This window comes from Mobula hypostoma, chromosome 1 (genome assembly GCF_963921235.1).
Source record: "Mobula hypostoma chromosome 1, sMobHyp1.1, whole genome shotgun sequence".
In the NCBI taxonomy this organism is placed as follows: Eukaryota; Metazoa; Chordata; class Chondrichthyes; order Myliobatiformes; family Myliobatidae; genus Mobula; species Mobula hypostoma.
In genome coordinates, this window is record NC_086097.1 from 73,811,155 (window position 1) to 73,823,864 (window position 12,710).

At 43.2% G+C, this 12,710-nt stretch overlaps 1 protein-coding gene across 4 annotated transcripts in view; it reads right to left on the reverse strand.

The window, feature by feature from the left end:
- aqr (aquarius intron-binding spliceosomal factor) overlaps window positions 1–12,710 on the reverse strand; it is an 88,372-nt gene that overhangs the window by 71,773 nt on the left and 3,889 nt on the right. For all 4 annotated transcript variants that reach the window (XM_063050677.1, XM_063050687.1, XM_063050696.1 and 1 more), the window contains 5 exons: window positions 12,025–12,081; window positions 11,222–11,262; window positions 6,186–6,221; window positions 5,958–6,078; window positions 4,612–4,749 (listed from right to left, as the gene is read on the reverse strand). In XM_063050677.1, coding sequence (XP_062906747.1) covers window positions 4,612–4,749; window positions 5,958–6,078; window positions 6,186–6,221; window positions 11,222–11,262; window positions 12,025–12,081 — 393 coding nt within the window. The remainder of the gene's footprint in view (window positions 1–4,611; window positions 4,750–5,957; window positions 6,079–6,185; window positions 6,222–11,221; window positions 11,263–12,024; window positions 12,082–12,710) is intronic.

Below are 12,710 nucleotides of genomic sequence, written 5' to 3' on the forward strand. Positions count from 1 at the left end.
GTACGTTTTTGCCTTCTTTTGTGGAGCCTCTGCCATGCTGGCTAGCTAACTTGCAGGATATCATGAGCGAGTGCCATATATTGATGTTTGCGATGGTCTGTACTCTTACCTAATCTAATTGGTCACTTTGATGAAGCACAAGCCACGCTGAAACTGCAGTGCATGGGGAAGGGGCTATACACACATACGCACTGGGCAGAAAGAACAGAACTAAAACCCTGCAACCTGGAAACAATCTCTCTTTACAAACAGCTTTCTGTAGCGGGAGTATTGCTATATTACCATTAACCTAATTAGTATTACTTATTTTTATAATGCTCACATTACAACAGTATTTGTGTATTTATTTTTCATTTTCTTTCAGGGATCTACTGGGAAAGTCTCAAAGATCGACCGGTTGACGACCATTAATGTAAATGGTTGTCACAGGTTACAGTTGGGATATCAATAGGATGCAGAGCTGGGCTGAGAAGAGGCAGATGGAGTTTAATCTGGAAAAAATGTGAAGTGATACAGTTTGGAAGATCAAACTAGAGTACAGAACACAGGCTTAAAGGCAGGATTCTTACCAATGTGGAGGTACAGAACGGATCTTGGGGTCTACGTCCATAGATCCTTCAAAGTTGCTCTGCAAGTTGATGGTGTGTTTGAGAAGCCGTATGGTGTGTTGGCCTTCATTAGACAGGAGACTGAATTCAAGAGCAGTGGCGTAACATTGTAGCTCTGTAAGAGTCTGGTTAGACCCCAGATTGAGCACTCTATTTAGTTCTGGTCTCCTCATTAAAGACATGGAAGCTTTAGAAAGGGTGCAAAGGATGCTGCCTGGATTAGATAACATTTCTTGTGGGGAAAGGCTGAACGAGCTGAGGCTTTTCTCACTGAAGAAAAGAAGGATGAGAGGCAATTTGATAGAGTTAAATAAGATGCATAGATAGAGTGGATAGGCAGTGCCTTTTTCCCAGAGCAGCAATGGCCAATACCAGAGGACAACTGTAAGGTGAGTCATAGGTCATTTTTTTTTTACACACAGAGAGTGGTAGGTGTCTGGAGCACATTTCTGGGCAGTAGAGGCTTATACTAAAGGCCATTTAAGAGTCTCTTGGTTAAGCATATGGATGTTAGAAAAATAGAGGGTTATGGGCCATGTAGGAGGGAAGAGTTAGATTGATCATGGAGTAGGTTTATATAGGTTGGCACAATATCATGGGATGGAGGGGCATGTACCGTGTTGTACTGTTCTGTGTTCTAATCAATGCAATGTTTCCTTTAAAACTCAAACTTTAATATATAATAAGGCTTTGCTAAACAAGAAATGTTTAGTTGACATCAGAGAGTGAGAATATTAACAAAATATTTTCTCAAAATGTTTTTACATCACTTATCTAACTAAGAGGAAGGAGTTTGACATGATTCTCAGTTCATGTCTCCAAAACATTAAACATGCATTTGAAGTAAAGTTAGCATGCTCAGCTGAGGCCCCCTAATGGTGTAGGTTGGTATTACCCAGAATCAAACTGCACATTGTGAACAAAGGTTGAAAAACAATGCTTTACAAAGTTACACTGATCAAACTCACAAATATAACTGATCATAAAAAAGCCTCCTTACAGATGAAACAGAATTCAAAAAATCACAAAAGTCAGCAGTGAAATCAGAATACAAGTCATTGAAGCACAATACACAAAGCCCAAAAATGCCAGATGAATACAAGCTAATTAGTCAACTCTTATCAATTGATGGATGACCCAACTTCTCGTTTATCTACATTCTCTACCTTTAAAACCAAACTAAAATCCAACACAAAACCTGGACATGCTGCAAGCTTCACATTGGATATAATGCAAAATTATATCCGGGTATTCCCTAACCGGAAACCTTGGATGAATTATGAGGTCAAGTCCCTTTTAAAGGCTAGAGCTGCAGCTTTTAGGTCCGGGGATACCAGTCACTACACGGAATCCAGGCGTGAACTCCGGAAAGCCATTAAGGGCGCCAAGAGGCAATCGAGCCAAGTCCGAAGCCCAGGCTAGCTGAAGGGATGCCAGTAGACTATGGCAGGGTCTAAATGAGATCACTGGGCGCAAAGATAAGGCTGGGAATATCAATAACTGTGGCGCTTCTCTTCCTGATGAACTTAATGTATTCTATGCAAGATTCGAACAGAAGAGGCGCATCCCGCTCCCTCCGGATGAACAGGACCTGGTGGCATCAAGATTCATCGTCACCCAGGAGGACGTTAGAAGGGCGTTCCTGAAGATAAATCCAAGGCCCAGATGGCGGCCCAGGACGGGTTCTCCGGGCCCATGTAAGCAAGCTAGCTGGAGTGTTCGCTGACATCTTCAACTGCTCCTTGCTTCAGTCTAAGATCCCCTCGTGTTTTAAGAAGGCAATGATAATCCCAGTGCCGAAGAAGAGCAAGGTGGCATGCCCGAATGACTATCGACCTGTGGCTCTGACATCAATTGCTATGAAGTGCTTCGAGAGATTGGTTGTGGCACACATCAACCACAGCCTACTGGTCAACCTCGACGCTTTGCAATTCACCTACCAGAGCAACAGGTCAACGGCAGATGCCATCTCTCTGGCCCTACATTCCTCCTTAGAACACCTGGGGAATAAAGACGCATACGTAAGGCTCCTTTTCATTGACTACAGCTCTGCCTTTAATACCATCATTCCAAATAAACTGATTCCTAAGCTCTGGAACCTGGGCCTTAGCACTCAGATCTGCAGCTGGATCTTCAACTTCAGACAGGACCCAGGCTGTAAAAATAGGGGACAAGCTCTCCTCTACAATCACTCTGAGCACCGGTGCCCCACAAGGTTGTGTACTCAGCCCCCTGCTGTACTCACTGTACACCCATGATTGTGTAGCCAAGTTTCCATCAAATTCAATATATAAGTTTGCTGATGACACTACAATTGTAGGCTGTATCTCGGGTAATGATGAGTTTGAGTACAGAGAGGAAATTAAGAACCTGGTGGCATGGTGCGAAGGCAATAACCTATCCCTCAACATCAGCAAGACGAAGGAATTGGTTGTTGACTTCAGAAGGAGTAGCGGACTGCACAACCCAATTTACATCGGTGGTGCGCAAGTGGAACAGGTCAAAAGCTTTAAGTTCCTCGGGGTCAATATTACAAATGGCCTGACTTGGTCCAACCAAGCAGAGTTCACTGCCAAGAAGGCCCACCAGCGCCTTTACTTCCTGAGAAAACTAAAGAAATTTGGCCTGTCCCCTAAAACCCTCACTAATTTTTATAGATGCACCGTAGAAAGGATTCTTCTAGGATGCATCACAACCTGGTATGGAAGTTGTCCTGTCCAAAACCTAAAGAAGCTGCAGAAGATCGTGAACACGGCGCAGCATATCACACAAACCAATCTTCTGTCCTTGGACTCACTTTACACCACACGCTGTCGGAGCAGTGCTGCCAGGATAATCAAGGCCACGACCCAGCCAACCGGGAGAAGGTTCAGACGCTTGAAGACTCGTACAGCCAGCTTTGGGAACAGCTTCTTTCCAACTGTGATAAGACTGCTGAATGGATCCTGACCCAGGTCTGGGCTGTACCCTCCAAATATCTGGACCTGCCTCTCGGTTTTTTTTGCACTACCTTACTTCCCATTTTTCTTTTTTCTATTTATGATTTACATTTTAAATTTTTAATATTTACTAATTTTAACTATTTTTAATATTTTTAGTATTTGTAATCCAGGGATTGAGAAGTGCAGAATCAAATATTGCTGTGATGATTGTACGTTCTAGTACCAATTGTTTGGCGACAATAAAGTATAAAGTAAAATTAACAGTTAATAATTAAACTTGTTCATAAGTTGGAGCTATGAATTCCAGTGCATAATAAACAGGGTTTAATACATTATGTGATGATTGCAAATCAGTGGGAGTAACGGAGCCAATGTGTGCAGTCTTAATGTTCAATGTATAATCATGCCAGCAATAATTTCAGTTAAAGATTTTGCTATTCCCATTTCTGGCATCTCTAGATTCATCATTCATTCCTTTGCATGCCCCATTGCATCATTCGCTTTTCACCAACATCCCTTGCCACTTAATCTCCTCTGCCTTCCCCAGCATCTTATTTATTTTTATCTCTGACTTTTTCCAGCTCTGATATATGAACATGGATCTGATGCTGATCTGAAGACTGCCGCAATTTCCTGTTTTAACACAAGTGACAGTAGTGTAAATTTCCAAACTACAATGACAATCACAGGTAGAATTTAGCATAAAAAGATTACAGTTCAGTCTGGTCTTCAAAAAAGATTGAAAATTGGTCAAAAAGACTTATTTGAGGGAAGTGCCTTTAAAGAACACAATTAAGCGTCTTGGTTTTAGATTTATGCTAGGTCTTACCTTTGCTGGACACAAATTACAATAAAAATATAACATTGCACACACAATTTGAAAAGTACCAGAACTGCTTTCTATGCAGAATGAGGCCAATCACTATGCTGTGAATAAATAAAATCTGTTCCATATCAAAGTGCCCAGGCACATTTAAAAATCATGGAAATCTAAGGAGCAAAGATGTTGAGTATTAAGACAAAATATTAGGAAAAGATGATTGTTTCATACTCAAACTTACCAAGCTGTTAAAGCAGTGATCAAGAAAGACCAACAGAACAGTTTGCTCGCGTAATGTAAAATTACTTTCTTCAGCAAGAGATGCGGTCAAAATACACTTGAAGAAATAGGGAAAGTGTTCAGGCTTCTGTGTAAATGTCTATAGTTTTAAAAAAAATAGATATTTCCTTAGGTTAAAGTTAGAAAAAGAAATAAACCATTAACAATATTGACTAAATGTGAATATAGCACTAGAGCAAGGGTTCCCAAACTTTTTTATGCCATAGACCCCTACCATTAATCGAGGAGGACTCCAAGGTTGGAAGCCCCGCATTAGAGGTAGTTCACTTCTTCATCCAGCACAGCATTTCATAAGTTAATTTAAAATTCAACTTGAGATATATTTTTTCTATTTGCAAAACATGTGTGTTTGATATAAAAGGAACATTTCATCCAAAAATGCTCAAATGTTGATTGTATCAAGTGAAGCTGTTTCAATTATGCATATGCTAATGCAGTTACAGTACAGGCATTTCACCTTGACAAGTGTCTTTAGAATATCTGTTGCTTTATATAGTTCTGAGTCTTCATTCACAGCTGCTCAACATAAAATGAAGTCCCCTCTAGTTCTCAAGTAAAGACAAGTGAGTGTTCTTCCAGCAGACGATAATATGCTACTTACATCAAGCTATTTATTAGGCCTGCAGTTTTATTTATTTTTAATACAGGAGTGAGAATGAGTGAAGAGTTTCTGCCTGCAACTGTTTCCTTTTTTCAAAATCACAGTCTGACATCTTGGAGGAGCAACGCCTCATATACCGTCTAGGTAGTCTCCAGCACCTTGGTATGAACAGAGGATTCTCCAACTTCTGATAATTCCCTCCCCCTCCCTTCCCCTATCCCTAAGTCACTCTGCCCCCTCCCCCAGCTGCCTACCACCTCCCTCATGGTTCCGCCTCCTTCTACGACCCATTGTGTTTTCCCCTATTCTTTCTTCACCTTTCCTGCCTATCACCTCCCTGCCTCCCTTCCCCACCCCTTTTTCTTTCCCCTTACTGGTTTTTCACCTGGAACCTACCAGCCTTCTCCTTCCCACCCTCCCCCCACCTTCTTTATAGGGCCTCTGCCCCTTCCCCCTACAGTCCTGACGAAGAGTTCCCACCCGAAACGTCGACCAATCTTTTCCACGGATGCTGCCCGACCTGTTGAGTTCCTCCAGCGTGTTGTGAGTGTTAGTCTGACATCTTCACAGCATCACTCCTTAGTACAGCAGTGTGCGATTACAGACCTTTGGAATTCAACTATGATGCTAACAGAAGGATAGGTAGCAGCATTGCTTTATACAAACAGATAACAAATGCCTCTTACCTCCCACGCAGGAACGTTTTCTCGAAACTTTTCATTTACCATACAGCAAATGGACATTAGGTAAGCGTTACTGGATACAGCTGGGGAGTAATTTGGCCAGAGATAGTTCTCTAGATACTGGCTGTCCATTTTGTAAAAGAAGAACAAATTGGATGATTAAGGGTTTTAGAAATGGTGCAAGCATGTTAAAAACTTGAAAAAGAAAAATCTAAAACAACAAAAAAGTACCTGAATTCAAGCAGCATAATTTTTCTAATGGCAAATCTGGGGGAAAAAAAGCAAATATTCAAGAAATTTGTAATTTATAAACATGTTTCTTTAGCCTCACTCTCATGATTACCAAAATTTACAAAGTCCCAGATTCAAATTTTCCAAGCGCCCAAAGAAACATTTCATTTACCTTCTCTGAACATATGAAATGCTAAGTGGTTAAGGTTTAAATCCTTAATTTCTCTTCAAATGTAGATAAATAATACTGAATTAAATCCCACTTCAAAAATTTATATCTTTTACTTTCTGGTCAGCCAAAAGACAATATACTTTAATGTGGCTTTTCAATAGAAAAGAATTGGATTTCATGAAACACAAGATGCATGATTCACTCATATCTCTATCTGATATCCGAAATCAGAAGAATGGGTGGTGCATTTTTGTGCCATGGTTTAAATTCTCATAGAAATGTGCAAGCTGCTAAACTTGTCTTATGGTTATTTGGCAATATCAATTATCTCCCATCTTGCCCTGTTAGTTAAGTAAAAGGTAGAAATTCATTTAATTTCTCTCGAACTCATTGTTTAAAGGGGACACCTGGTATTAAAACAAATAAATAAGACCATAAAACATAGGAACAGAATTATTCAGCCCATCTTCCTGTAACCCATTTTCCTGTCTTTTCCTTGACACGCTCATTAATCAAGAACCACTGTTTGCTTTAAATATGCCCAAAGACTTCACCACCCAATGGCTGATGAAATTCCTCCATCGCTGTTCTAAACAGACATCTCTCCAGACTCTGTCCTAGACCCTACCACTATAGGAAGCATCCTTACCATGTCAACTCCATCTCGGCCTTTCAATATCCTATAGGTTTCAATGAGATCTCCCTTCATTCTTCTAAACTCCAGTGAGTACAGGTCCAGAGCCTTGTGACACTTCCTTAACCCTTTAATTCCCAGGATCATTCACATAAACCTGCTCTTGTCCATTTCCATAAAAGCATCATATTACAGATTATGGAAAGATGAAACATAATCTGATGAAAGATCAAGCTGTAATTCTGTTTTTGTCAGTAGGGAGAGCAGAACTGTTGAGCATTTCAAGCACTATATTTAAATGGACCATCAGGTGTAACAATAAAATTGATTATATTCCATTGTAAAAACATGGGGGCAGATCTTCCTGGCCCTGACCTACAATCAGGATTTGTCTTTCATGGCTCCTGCCCACTGTCCTCGCCTGGAGCAGAATTGGAGAATTAATCTCCTTAACCAACTGTACCCAGAATTTGGACAGTAAGCTCACAAGTACTGTAGCGGTAAGGCCCTGCTCCCTTTTCTGATATTCATACACTTTTGAACATTTAAATTGATGCAAATAAAATTATGAAAAAAAACATCATAGGAACACATCAAAGCATTCAACTGAAATTAAACACTAGAAATAATAACTTGTTTCCTCAGGATCTCAATCCAAGGATCTCCAATGAGATTGATGAAGTATGTAAAGGATTAATACAGTTGGTTAAGCATAGCAAACAACAGGAATTCTGCAGATGCTGGAAATTCAAGCAACATACATCAAAGTTGCTGGTGAACGCAGCAGGCCAAGCAGCATCTATAGGAAGAGGCGCAGTCGACGTTTCAGGCCGAGACCCTTCGTCAGGACTAACTGAAGGAAGAGTGAGTAAGAGATTTGAAAGCTGGAGGGGGAGGGGGAGGGGGAGATGCAAAATGATAGGAGAAGACAGGAGGGGGAGGGATAGAGCCGAGAGCTGGACAGGTGATAGGCAAAAGGGGATACGAGAGGATCATGGGACAGGAGGTCCGGGAAGAAAGACAAGAGGGGGGGTGACCCAGAGGATGGGCAAGAGGTATATTAGGAGGGACAGAGGGAGAAAAAGGAGAGTGAGAGAAAGAATGTGTGCATAAAAATGAGTAACAGATGGGGTACGAGGGGGAGGTGGGGCCTTAGCGGAAGTTAGAGAAGTCGATGTTCATGCCATCAGGTTGGAGGCTACCCAGACGGAATATAAGGTGTTGTTCCTCCAACCTGAGTGTGGCTTCATCTTTACAGTAGAGGAGGCCGTGGATAGACATGTCAGAATGGGAATGGGATGTGGAATTAAAATGTGTGGCCACTGGGAGATCCTGCTTTCTCTGGCGGACAGAGCGTAGATGTTCAGCAAAGCGGTCTCCCAGTCTGCGTCGGGTCTCACCAATATATAAAAGGCCACATCGGGAGCACCGGACGCAGTATATCACCCCAGTCGACTCACAGGTGAAGTGATGCCTCACCTGGAAGGACTGTTTGGGGCCCTGAATGGTGGTAAGGGAGGAAGTGTAAGGGCATGTGTAGCACTTGTTCCGCTTACACGGATAAGTGCCAGGAGGGAGATCAGTGGGGAAGGATGGGGGGGACGAATGGACAAGGGAGTTGTGTAGGGAGCGATCCCTGCGGAATGCAGGGGGGGGGGACGGAAAGATGTGCTTAGTGGTGGGATCCCGTTGGAGGTGGCGGAAGTTACGGAGAATAATATGTTGGACCCGGAGGCTGGTGGGGTGGTAGGTGAGGACCAGGGGAACCCTATTCCTAGTGGGGTGGTGGGACGGTGGAGTGAGAGCAGATGTACGTGAAATGGGGGAGATGCGTTTAAGAGCAGAGTTGATAGTGGAGGAAGGGAAGCCCCTTTCTTTAAAAAATGAAGACATCTCCCTCATCCTAGAATGAAAAGCCTCATCCTGAGAGCAGATGCGGCGGAGACGGAGGAATTGCGAGAAGGGGATGGCGTTTTTGCAAGAGACAGGGTGAGAAGAGGAATAGTCCAGATAGCTGTGAGAGTCAGTAGGCATCAGTTAGTAGACATCAGTGGATAAGCTGTCTCCAGAGACAGAGACAGAAAGATCTAGAAAGGGGAGGGAGGTGTCGGAAATGGACCAGGTAAACTTGAGGGCAGGGTGAAAGTTGGAGGCAAAGTTAATAAAGTCAACGAGTTCTGCATGCGTGCAGGAAGCAGCGCCAATGCAGTCGTCGATGTAGCGAAGGAAAAGTGGGGGACAGATACCAGAATAGGCACGGAACATAGATTGTTCCACAAACCCAACAAAAAGGCAGGCATAGCTAGGACCCATAGGGTGCCCATAGCTACACCTTTAGTTTGGAGGAAATAGGAGGAGCAAAAGGAGAAATTATTAAGAGTAAGGACTAATTCCGCTAGACGGAGCAGAGTGGTGGTAGAGGGGAACTGATTAGGTCTGGAATCCAAAAAGAAGCGTAGAGCTTTGAGACCTTCCTGATGGGGGATGGAAGTATATAAGGACTGGACATCCATGGTGAAAATAAAGCGGTGGGGGCCAGGGAACTTAAAATCATCGAAAAGTTTAAGAGCGTGAGAAGTGTCACGAACATAGGTCGGAAGGGATTGAACAAGGGGTGATACAACAGTGTCGAGGTATGCAGAAACGAGTTCGGTGGGGCAGGAGCAAGCTGAGACAATAGGTCGGCCAGGACAGGCAGGTTTGTGGATCTTGGGTAGGAGGTAGAAACGGGAAGTGCGGGGTGTGGGAACTATAAGGTTGGTAGCAGTGGATGGGAGATCCCCTGAGCGGATAAAGTCGGTGATAGTGTGGGAGACAATGGCCTGGTGCTCCTTAGTGGGGTCACGATCGAGGGGTAAATAAGAGGAGGTATCCGCGAGTTGTCGCTGTGCCTCGGCAAGGTAGAGGTCAGTACGCCAGACTACAACAGCACCCCCCTTATCAGCGGGTTTAATAATAAGGTTAGGATTAGTGCGGAGGGAGTGGAGAGCAGAGCGTTCCGAAGGAGTGAGGTTGGAATGGGGACAAGGTGCGGTGAAGTCGAGACGGTTGATGTCCCGTCGGCAGTTGGCAATAAAGAGATCCAGAGCAGGCAGAAGACCAGAGCGGGGTGTCCATGAAGAAGAGGAGGGTTGAAGACGGGAGAAGGGGTCATCAGTGGGGGTGGAAGAGTCCTTGCCGAAGAAGTAGGCTCGGAGACGGAGACGGCGGAAGAAAAGTTCCGCATCATGGCGAACACGGAACTCACTGAGGTGTGGGCGAAGGGGGACAAAGGTGAGGCCCTTACTGAGAACAGAGCGTTCTGCCTCCGACAGTTGAAGGTCGGAGGGGATGGTAAAGACCCGGCACGGATGAGAGCTGGGATCAGAGGGGGGAGGGGGGAGGCTGGGGGTGTCAGTGGAGAGGGGAGGGTTGGGGTGAGAGAAAGATGGAGCCTCTGAGGGCCCAAGAGCTGACGGTGGGATCTGAGGAAGACGGGGCTGCGGAGTGGTGGTGGGTGAAGGGGAGATGGGAGTCACACTAGCAGCACATAAAGACCCGGCCTGGTGTTCAAGGCTGGAATCTTGAGAGCTGGGATCAGAGGGGGGAGGGGGGAGGCTGGGGTGTCAGTGGAGAGGGGAGGGTTGGGGTTAAGCATAGCAGCCCGTTTTTCTGCAAGAAACCGCTGATAATCAACAGATGTGCTAATCTTGCTATTAAATGCTGAGCAATATTTCTTCTTGTAGTTAAGCCAGTTAGTGCTTCAAGGTCCTTGTCTCTTTGTACTGTCCTGCACATAGATAAGACCAGCTCCAGCCTGTCCTGTGTGGGTGTATGTGAGCAACTATATCTACCCTGCAAGAGGAACTGCCAGTTGGTTGGTGGACTGAGCAGGAACAGTCTTTAAGTGACTTTATCCGGATTTGACTTCCACAAGATGAATACTCTTAGATCTCACACCACACCTGACCCAGTGCAAAATCTGACTACTGACTCCCCAGCATGACTAGGTGGAATCTAGAACATTTTAGTAGTACATGTTCAGACTGGGACTTCTGTAAGAATGTCTGAATGCTCATGGGCAGCTAGAAAAAAGATCAGCATTTTATCCTGCTAAATGCAACGATTTTGACAATGTGAAAAGAGGTTTGTGACAATAAGTAATATGCTTGTAGATTTTGAAGATATATAATATAAAATATACAAATTGCACAAGGAAAAGATACTTCACACAAACAGGTAATAACTTACTTTGTCTTTACAATTTCTTTCTCATAGACATCTTCAATGACCTTTAGCAACAGAGGAAAAAAGGGAAAAATACAGAATGAGCTGATGTATTTGTAATTTCTCATTATAAAATCTTCATTTTGTGAGACTAGTTCAGAGTCAAACTGTTCAGTTACCATGTAGTCCAACCAGATTAGAATTCAGATATTGCAGTGCAATGGTGGCTGTGTTATTGATGGACTGCATACTACGGTAAAGCACAAACGTGCTCACAGAGCTTAATGATCCACAATCTGGTTCACTCATTAGTCCAGAATGTGAGCTGGGTGTGCAGGCAATGTCAGGGTTCTGAAGTGTGGTCAGGGCCATGAAATGGAATGGGGTCAAGTGTGCAGTTGAAGCCAGGGCTGGCGTTTGAAATATCAGGTTTGGAACACAAGATGGTAGCCAGAGTCAGGGTCTAGAGCAATTGTATGCTTCCTGTTCCCTTCAAATCCCTTAGGCTCACCCTTTTACGTAATACACAAAAAAGTTCATTCTAAGTGTGCTTTGTTAGTAATAGGAGTAAGATCCAAATGTTTGGAAAATCTGAAAGACTAGTAAAATCCCAAGGGTGCCAGATTATTGGAGGTTTACTATAATAATCTATGATTATACAACATATCTAATTATTTAACACTGCCCAAATATAAACACAGTTTTTGTCCATGTTCTATTGGTTATGAATCAGAGGTAACAAATCCTCTACTTAGCTGGTGCTATCCCATTTCAAAACATTCTGATGCATGTGCTTGGAACTGAAGAAGAAACTAAGTGAGGAGTACCTTTGAATCAAATGTCAGTTTTTTCTTCACATGAGGTGCCCAGTATCTATTTGATAACTGAAAATACAAAGGTATGAAAATATTATAAACACATCCATAGCACTGCTTACCGCAAACTGGTTTGATAGAAATATGAACATTTTTAGTATGCCTTTCATTATAAAGTCAAAGAGCACAGGCACTAAATTAATCAAACTGGACAGTTGAAACTCCAGTGATCAAAACACAAAGTTCTCCAAAGTCAGCATAAAAAGACTTGATGTTGATGTGATTGATGTTAACAGCATGTGGACCTCTCACAATAAGGTCCAACAAGAGAAAATCTGGTGTGCACATACAATAGACCTGGAAATATACAGTTCTTGGAAAAAAGGGCTAACTCAGTGTTTGCATCACGTTGGACCAACAAACTCTTCATTTGAGGGCCTCAGCTGTAAAATGGTGCAATGCTCAAAACCTTATATATTTTGGTCACCAATCAGCTTTCGCTTCATGTTGGGAGACTGTTGATCTGGAGATGTTCTGCTTGAGAAGAGGTGGAAGGAGGAGCAGCAGATAGGAAATACTGCTGAACAGGAATCAGGAGTGGTTAATGGAGTTCGGTGGGGAGGTGAGTGTAGCAGTAGGTGAGGTGTGGCCTAATGGATAGCAAATAAGACTTTCATGAGGCAGGTACCCACTGCCAA